Source organism: Carassius gibelio, chromosome B7, assembly GCF_023724105.1.
Source record: "Carassius gibelio isolate Cgi1373 ecotype wild population from Czech Republic chromosome B7, carGib1.2-hapl.c, whole genome shotgun sequence".
NCBI lineage: Eukaryota > Metazoa > Chordata > Actinopteri > Cypriniformes > Cyprinidae > Carassius > Carassius gibelio.
Genome location: NC_068402.1, coordinates 16,257,381 through 16,267,625, shown reverse-complemented (window position 1 = coordinate 16,267,625; position 10,245 = coordinate 16,257,381). Strand labels below are relative to the sequence as shown.

The 10,245-nt window shown below is 38.6% G+C and overlaps 1 protein-coding gene across 1 annotated transcript; it reads right to left on the bottom strand.

Moving 5' to 3' along the window:
• Window positions 1–3,101, bottom strand: LOC127961061 (fin bud initiation factor-like). Its single transcript, XM_052559987.1, has one exon. The coding sequence runs from the start codon at window positions 2,675–2,677 to the stop codon at window positions 2,045–2,047; it is 633 nt and encodes a 210-aa protein (XP_052415947.1). The 5' UTR covers window positions 2,678–3,101; the 3' UTR covers window positions 1–2,044.
• Between the last annotated feature and the right edge of the window lie 7,144 nt (window positions 3,102–10,245).

Here is a 10,245-nt window from a genome sequence, read left to right as displayed (position 1 = left end):
TACTATCTTAAAGATTTTTATTACAAAAAGGAATATACACAATATATACTGTATCTCAGGAATGGAACTACACAAGGTAGAACTCTTCAAGTCCAATAATCCTGCCCGCAGTCATCTTGGTTTGTCTGGAATATGTCATCCCAGATCGTCCTTTTCCCATTACTTCTCAGAGGATTACAAGAATACGTACAGTTTAATAAAATGAATACAGTTATGCTTTTTCATAAATATAAACACTCACAGTTTAATATTTTAAAAGCTCATTATAAAATATATAGATTTCTTAGGGCACATAAAACTTAATTACATGTACAAAGAATCGCAATTGTGTTTTTATTCCTCCAAGTGTATCATAGAAAATAATAATAATAGAAATGTATGTTTTTAATTTGCCAGTATTTTTTAGGATTGTCAGACTGAATGCTTAAAAAATATTCCAAGTACATGCTCTTATATAAACTAAATATTAATATGACAGCTAACATTTGTACAATGAAAACTATATTCCTTCTGTTTAACCAACATGAATTTTCACTGAAACATTCAAGTAATGCCAATGGAAATGAGCAAATGCAAATACACCCTACATAATTATCTGAGAAAATAATGAGTGACGCAATGCTGACACTAACTCAGTGTTTCGTATGTCTACTCTGAGAGGTAAAGCCTCTATATTGGTTAGACTGAGATACCAGTCATAAGCTGCAAATATTGTTAATGACTAGAATTTAAGGGCAGTATTGCCACGTTTAAAGCATTTAATGGTTGTCCATCATGTATGATTGCAGCTATTAAGTGAATACTGGCTTTCTTTTATTGCACAGAATAGCTGCATCACTTTTGCCAAGTAGTTACAGAGAAATAACATTTATTCCTTAAAAAAAAGCATATTGTTATGTTACTAGTACTTCTTTTAGTAAGCAATCCAAGTGATTAATACATTTTACTTTATGGTGATAGTAACAAGAAACAATTCCAAATATTTTTCCAGTGAGTTCTATAGGGATCCGTGGTTCAGACATTAACAATTAACTTCAGACTAGTACAGGGATAGGTAACATTGGAGTGCCGTTGACCTGCAGAGTTTAGCTCTAACCCTAATCAAACACAGCTGAACAAGCCAATCAAGGTCTTCAGGATTATTAAAGCTACAGACCTGCTAGTTTTTTTTTTTTCAGGGATGGAGCTAAACTGTGCAGGACATCGGCTCTCCACGATCGACATTGCCTACTCCTGGACTAGTATGTGTTCCAATGTTTGCTGGCATCTAGTCCAGTTTTTATAGTAACTATTAACTATTTACTCTAGTTCTTATGTGACCCTGGAGCAAGGGTATATTTGTAGAAATAGCTAACAATACATTGTATGGGTCAGAATTATCAATTTTTCTGTTATGCCAAAAATCTTTAGGATATTAAGTAAAGATCATGTTCCATGAGGATATTTCATAAATTTCCTACCGTAAGTATATCAAAACATAATTTTTGATTGCTAACATGGATTGCTAAGGACTTCATTTGGACAACTTTCAAAACCTTTTTCTCAATATTTTTGAGATTCCAGATTTTCAAATAGTTGTATCTTGGCTAAATATTGACCTATCCTAACAAACCATGCATCAATGGAAAGCTTATTTATTCAGCTTGCGGATTATGTATAAATATACTTTTGAGAAAATGGCCCCTTATGACTGGTTTTGTGGTCCAGGGTCACAAATGTAGACTATTTCAGCTTCATTTGTTAGACCAGTGTGTGTTGTGTAACTAGTGAGACAGTAGCCTATATATTTACTAATAAGAGATAGGATTGACCCTAGTGTTTCATAGAAATTAATTTGAACTGAATAATTACGTGCAGTATATAGCTTCAGTACTATTACTTAAAGACGATTGGGACAATTTTATTGGGAAAATTGACTATTTACTAAAAACAAGTACAAGTAAATTACTAGCCCACTTCATTTGAAGGAATGAATGTTAAAAAGCCTTGCCATAGGGTAAGGGTTTGCCTGGGTAGGCTCCTGAAGGCAGACAGACAGTCCTCTCTACACCTTCATGTACTCGTTCTTCAGACGGCTCAACCGGGTCCCGTGACTCCGGATGATGAGCGACAGCAGCTCGTGCTTGTCCTTCAGTCCCAGCGAGATGTCCAGAGTCTCCTTCAAGACGTCGCGCGTGTGCACGATCATGTCGAGGAAGTCGTCGTTGATCTTGTGCTCCTCTTTCAGCTCAGTTTCCTGGCTCTGTTTGAATTTCACCTCCAGCTCCAGAAGAGACTTCTCAGAGTTAGAAAACGCCTCGCTGATCTGGGTCGTCTCCCGTCTCAGGTATTTCCCGTAGCTGTCCTCTCCGTCCAGGTCGAAGGAGATGCTCTTCCCGATGCCCTCCAGCACCCTCGCCGCGTCCTCGATGTGCCGCTTGATGATGATAAAATCGTCCCGGATCACCGAGTCCTGGTCCTCGTCCAGGGTGCATTTGCGATTGTCGGTCATTTTGAACAGCATCTGACATTTCTCGGGATCGTCGTTTTCTTCGTAGTTGCCATCCGGCACGAAATAATGATGAAAGGTGCCGTTGGACATCTCTGGGTGCAGGGGTCCCGCAAAGAAAGCCTCTCCGACTCGCAACGAGAGCAGACAGACTATCAGTAGGAACAGAGGGGAAGCCATCATAGCCATCTCTGTCTTATCACAGTCAACAGTAGGCTACCTTCAGCTCTGCTGTTCAAACTTTAGACAAGCCCTCCTGCTCCAGCCCCACGCATGTCCAGAGCGCCAAACACGCGCACTCCCGACGCAGAAACAGCTAAATCACACAGAATCGTCCTCGGTTTGATATCGCAACTTTCCAGTCCGCTTTCCTGCCTGTGTTTTTGCCCAAATCAACAGGCGTGAGACACACAGACCCTCGCCGTGTCCTTCCTGGTGTCTGTTTGAACATCTGGACCGTTCAGACTCTGTGCTAGGTTTAGATAATAATACCCCCGGTCAGACGCTCAAATTACAAGCCCGTCACTCCTTCACTTAAAAGCCAGCACACATTACAGGGCTTGACATTAAAAGACCTGGGCTTCTGAAAGCTACAAAACACAATTTGGCTGGAAGGTAAATTAAACTCGAAATCAAAGAGGTGCCAAAATTACTGTGATGAGATCATTGCACTTATTTAGAACACGTTCAATTTAATTCTAAACTTAATTCATAATTAAATTAAATGTAGCTATTTAACCCTAACTCGTGAAAAACTAAAAAATCTCAGTAGTTGAGTGGGGGTGGGATAAAGTTAAACAAATAAAGGATACTTTTTATTAAAACAATGGCTAAACATTAAATATATTGTGGAGAATTTGTATTTTCTATGTAGGCTGCTTTAATTTTATTGTAATCAACTGCTTTAGCTGCACTTTTCATTGCAGGGTAAAGGCAGAACACTGTCCAGTATTTTTGTTTGAAACAGGAGATAAAATAAAGTGCAACACTGCAACAAAAATGCAGAAAAATTTAAAGCTGTAAATCTGCTGATCCTTTGCATATATATATATATATATATATATATATATATATATATATATATATATATATATATATATATATATATATAACGTGCTGGATAGATTATATATATATTATATGGTTGACACCTGCATAACCAATAAAACTGTGAAATTATCAAGAATAACAGTTCTTATTGTGAAAAAAGGATACGGATATAAATACACACATTATTGTATTACATTACTGTGTGCATTTATCATTCACTTCCCCAACAGTTTCTATAAATACTTATAACTTTATATTATTCTCTCTTTTGCAATGACACATGCTCGTTTCAGTTTATTACTTAAAATATTACAGCAATCTGTCATAAACTCATGCAAGAGCCAAGAATGTGGGCGTCCTCATTTGAGACAGTACAGACACTGGAGATGGTCACCTTGCATGCTTCCCTCTTTAATTTGTCTTATAGGAGGTGTTTCTCTTTATACTGGAGGTCTTCATTCTCAGAGACAGGTCTCTCAGCAACTAATGCCGATTACCTCAAGAGGATGTCTGAGTGACAGAGCAGAAAATGTTCTGCTTCAGCATCAGGATGTGCTACTTTTCCTGCGAGGGCCCCTGTAGAGAGACTCAGAGGGTGAACAGCAGTGAGATCACACGTATATACTCTAAGATCAAGGCATTATTGAACTACACATTCCAAGAAAACCAAAAGACAAATATTTTGTGGAAACTGTCACAAACAAAAATGGTGATGTCATATATGACGTATGAAGATAAATTCTCAAATACAGTCCAAGACTTGGATCATGGAGGATCACATCAGATGTTGGCCCTGAAAAGCCTCGTTTGCTCAGCCTTGTTGGATTTACAACCGTCTTTCATCATTTTTACAGACACTGTACAGACACTGCCAGCGTTTTTTCATTTCACCATATGGCTCTTAAGCAAACACATATACCCACACGCGAACAGACACACCACACACAACACAAACTTTTCAAGACACTCATGTGCTTTTTTACAACATTAAATCCTGGCAAATAGTCCCCCAGTCTGGTATTTGTCTGTGAGTATGAGGTAATAGGGAATACCGCAGTGAACTATCTTCATTATGCTACGGATGTGTGCCCTACCATCTCATTGATACAGAGACAAAGTTCCTGCAGAATAATAGCTTTCCTTCAAACTCCCGTAAAAAAAAAATTGTAATAATAATCAGCACAGATGCAGAACAGAACATGCACTAGAGTGGAGAAACACTGGGAGAAAATCAGTGAGAGAGAAAGAAAAGGAGTCTTGTTTTCCACTACACTGGAATTCGTTCCACTAGAATCTATTCTTTATAAGTTCTTTAATTTTATGGTCTTCAGTACCTCTTCTCAGACGCCCTGTACCCCTTTGAACCTGGTTCCCCCAATGTTCCTCCTACAGATATCCACTACAAGGGGGCCGTCTCTCTCTCTCTCTCTCTCTCTCTCTCTCTCTCTCCACATTTAGCCCGTCTCTTAAACCCCAGTGGATGGAACGATGCCAGCTCCTGGAGAACTTCCCCTACTGTTGCCCTGCTAATGATCTTAATAACAGGGGTCTGTAACAAGTAATGTTAGCTGTCTAGTATTTTTCATAGAACATTTTAACTTTAACGTCAGTTTAACCTTGCATGAAATGATCATACTTCCCAAACTATGACTGAGACTTATGTTGTGAGTTGCACACCTCTGCCAGACTTTTCACTCACAGGATGCATCATAAATACTACTGAAGTCATCATGTCGCCCTTGGATGGGCCTCTTAAGTAAATGAAGGCTGCACACGGTTCCTTTGTGGTTAGACTGAATTCATGCCATCAGCTTGGCAAGGATAAAATGGGCACTGACTTAAATGCCCTGAACCTTGAATGAACTGGAACTCCAGGCCAGTTCTAATCTTTTGAGGGAAGAATTATGGGAGAACAGTTGTTTCATCATTAATCCATGGAATTTTCTGCAGGGCAATAAGACTCAATTACTGAAGTTTTTGAGCAAGACGCTCATAAAAGATACAGATGCTGGAGGAACATGGCCAGTGGGGCCATGAAACAGAATACACCGACATCATGTTCTACAGAGCCTATTAGAAGACCACTGAGAGGACAGGCACATGCATGCAGTCTTCATTAAAAAAAAAGCATTGTATTAAAATAATAGTTCACCCAAAAAAGTATATCCTGCCAACTCTCATGTCATTCTAAACCTGATTTTCATTCTCAAATGGAGAAATGCTGAAAAATTATGATGATGACTGAAACTTTAAAGCTTCAAAAAGACCACAAAAGCACAGCAAAGATGCCATAAAAGCAGTTAAAATAACCCATGGTCATCTTTAGTCATACAATGCTGTGTGTTAAGAACAGACTACAGTTTGAGATGTTATTCATTGATAATCTTCCTTTCCTGTAAGCTTTGTTCACATTCACAGCTTGAAGTTTGGTCTCTTTCTCACACAATCTTGTGGCTTCAGAAGACTAGGAATACAGCACATATGGACAACCTTTGTAATACCTTTTTGAACTTTAGAAAATATCTTAATTGTCACTGGAGTGGAAACGCCAATAATAAGGGCCAGATGACGACATGTGAGGCCACCAAACGTTACAAAGCTATCACTGTCCCAATCTAAGTTGAATGTAACAATCAACAGGTGCACTTGCACGCAGGGAATACAACTGATGAGCTTAGACAAGCATGAAAACTTACAAATCTCTTCTGGTTATGAGCTCCCTGATGCGTCAGAAGGTTAATCAAGACTTCGGTCCCTTAGAGTTTATCCTTTATCACACACACATGTTCCAGGAAATCAGTCCAATGGTGACCTAACACCAGATTTCTTTTTCTGATAGCTGCTCTACTGCCCAGTTCTATAAACCTCTAGATTTACAAGTCCATTAAGTTAAAAAAAGCCTTGTGACGCAATTCTGGGAGCCATGTTGATCCCTGGAAGAAATCATAGTTAAACAGCCACACATTCAAATGAATCTGTTAATTAAACAAAAAAATACAAAATAAAACACTTAAAAGACTAAAAACCAAATCCATTTGTAAATAAAAATGCTGTAACTTAGATAACAACCCTGGGACAACTACAACAAAGTTTGAATGAATGCATCAAATGTGCTGTGAGAAGAATGTTAATGAACCCTAGAGAAAGAAAACAGGGCCACTTGACTATGTGTTCATAAAGCTACTGAATCACACTCAGCAGAAATTATATATCTGTATCTATAACCTGCCATTATGGATAAAGATCTGCCTCACCATGCATAAAGGTCCACAGCAAGCAGGCAGAGGGAGGGATGGAATACGGGGTAAGTCTCCTCAGGGAGAATCGAAGGAATTGGACTTGTTTGTTGAAGAAGTGCTGAGGAGATTTTTCCAGCTGTTTTGTGGTCAACTGCTTCCCTCACAACCCCTTTATTCATTTATACATTTTCCATATGGAAATGTTCTGAGACTAATGTACATACATGCACATTACAGTCCTGCAGTTACCCTCTTTACTGAAGAATCTTTCAAGAAAGAGAGAATCTGAACTCGAATTGGCCCAATATTTACTCAGGTATGGTCATATAGGTCAGATGATAAATGTGTTCAGTGTATGCCAAAGAATGTGAAATGTCAGATCAGAATTAAAATGTATATTTGAATGAGCTCAATAATCAGTGGCAGTTGTAATATTTATGTGTAGGGCTTCCTCATCTTCCACTCATCAGTCTTTCCTGGCATAACTTCAGCATGAGACTCTTCTCCTGTTGTCTACTAACGGTATCCACATAGCACAACACAGCCTACATGGGGCATTTTGTCCTCCATTACTAAGAGTCTGAGCGCATCAGCCTCCATTCAAACTGTGCCAAAATGATTATGCTACGATTATTCCCCAATGATCACAAATGGAAACAAAACCTCTGCAGTGAGCAAGAATGGCTCACATTGTCTGATTTCCAAACAAGAAACAAGTAAACAATAAAATAAAGAAATAAACTAATGCACCCCTTCCCCGTTGTGTAATTTGGTAAATCCCCAAAGTGCTAGTACATATTAGTGAGATCAGAGGATGTTTATGTTTACAAAGAACCACCGGATCTAATGAGCTACACATGTGGATTTGGATTGCTTGTAAGAAGTCATCGAAACTTCCAGAACACATGTTCCTTTTGTTTGATCCTCTCTGTCTGAAATGTTGTGCAGGGCATTTGAGACCTGAGACACAAGTAGGCCTAAAATAAACCCTGACATACAGTACACAGTCAAGGCTGCTCTAAGGTGGCTCAGTCTTTGCCTGCTCCAATTTTTGTGTAAAGACCATACTAAAATATGCCTTTATTAATTATGTTTTATAATCATTTGCATTTGTGTACTGCGTATTTATGTTTGCATTAAGTTCTCATGCAAAATTCTGCAAAGCTCACAACAGACGTCTAGGGATGGGAATCAGGTTTATTCTAAATGAGGGAGCGTGTGCCTGCCACTACTAATTTTGTCATGTCATATTTATGGTTATTCCTTATAAATAATTGACACTTTTATGTAACAGTTATTTAATTAATAATCAAAGTTAGTATGTCAGGTTCCAAATTATATATAAATGAATATATGACTGAAACAGATCATTCAAATGCCTGTGTTTCCCTAGTTTATTTATTAATTTGTATTTTTGGTCAATGTAAGAGTTCTTTCCCTTTCAGGTGATTTTTTTGCATTACCAATATTTCACCTTATGTTAAGTCAACCTAAGTATTAAATGGGTTGTTCTGGGTTATATTACTTTTAAAGCTTCCCTGTAAATGCTTCAGTGTTTTTGTAGGATTAAACCTAGTGGCTTTTATTAGTTATTAGTCAGTGAGGAGCACAGCAGGAGTAGAAGCCAAAGACTGCAGTCATCTGTACACCGACTCTGCAGGCAGACACAGGATGATTCAGTATGTATACTGCTCTGTCATAATGAGTGGAAAAAATGAGTACCTTAGGACTGAGAGACAGAGAGATTCGCCTTGTTCCCTGTCAAGCAATCTAAAATGTGCCATCTCAAAAAATTAGAAAATAACAAGCAATAAAGGTTAAACTGACAGAAGGAAGAGGGAGAAAAATGAGAGAGACAGAGCAACAGCTACCAACACAAATATGGATAAGACTGTAAATAATGATCTGTCTGGCAGAAAAGATATTTTCCGTGTTTTTGCGCACAAGAGGGCTCTCCGTGCTCTGTGCTTAAAGGGATGGTTCACCCAAAAATGAAAAAAGATGTAGGTGACTTTGTTTCTTAGGTTGCAGTCTGTCAGTCATATAATGGCAGTCAATGGGCTCCACTGCTTTGAGAGTAAAAAAAACACTGTGAAAGACACTGAACAGTATTTATATCATTTTTTACCTCTGTTTCGTTACAATGTCCAGCTGTCCTGAGCACGTTCACAACATCTGGCGCTTGACGCCCTAGACTGTTAGATTTTGCTGTATTTGGCTGAGCAGTAGTTTGGGTGGCTCACCAATGTACTAGATTTCTCTAATACATAAAATAAGTAAGCTTGACCAAAGGTCTTGTGGGGAGAAGAATTTATTGAAGGTCGCAGTGTAGTAGTTCTTCAGCAGTGATGTTAGCATGTCATCCTTCAAACAATCTTAACCCAAATCTATCTGTGAGAACAGACCTTTATACCTGGTAACAAATGTGCTACAAACAATACAATAACACCCCATGGAGTGCCAATGATATTGAAACCTCATGATGACCTGATAGGACCTCTCCCATGGAGAGTCCATGATGTATTGACCTAATGATGACCTAATGGATAATCACATGGGCCATTTGGGGCACACTTTTATAAACAGTTTGAGTTGATTGCATCTGAGACACATTTACAATTTAAATGCATCTGATTAAAGATACGCATAATCTTTCAATCCGTCCTTTTTGATCACAAAACATACTTTTCAGTAATCATGAATACAGAATGCTGCATACAGGCTTCATTGCTTAAGATGACAGAATAAAAGTTCATGGTGAGGTTTGCATTATCTTGAATGCCTAAGTCCTTTTTTATTTTAATGTTGGGATCTTGTGCAAGTGACAAATGTCATTGTGTTGTGTGGATGTTCAGGCATGTTCATCCAGGTGTCCAGTGCAGTTTGGACCAAGCGTTGGACATCTTTGCTCATCCTCTGTAAAGCTGGAACACCTGCAATCACACACAAGAGAAAAGGGAAATGTACCTTTCCAATGAAAAGATTTTAAACAAGATATGCCTAATTACCAGTTAAACTGTTCAAAAACAAACCTGTTGGCAGGACACTACAGTGTTTATCAGTGTTGATATGTTCATGTCTTCGTCCTCAGGCGACAAGCTAGAGCCTAAAAACCCTGTCTGGATTCTTAAAAACAGTACTGCCATTTATCCCTCATGGCAAGTTCACATCACTCCACTCATTGTTTCCCTCTGCCTTAACTGCTGCATCAGTTACTAAAAGATCCTCAATTGGACTTTCCCACCTGTATTTTTGTTGTGACACATTTGTTGGGCACTGTACCATGGCCCCTGTTTTGAAGGTGCCAAAACTTGATTCTTGGCATTGTGTACTGCCAGGCTGAGTCTTTCATCAGTATGGACAAGGCTGTCAGATGTTAGATTCTCATTGGACATGGGCCGGCCTGTGACCTGTTTAAAAGGGCATAGTCCATTTTCTTTATAGTTATCCTTACTGCAATGGTTATCA

Excerpts from the sequence above, each read along its gene's own strand:
- LOC127961061 (XM_052559987.1), bottom strand. The coding sequence starts at position 2,677 with ATGGCTATGATGGCTTCCCCTCTGTTCCTACTGATAGTCTGTCTGCTC.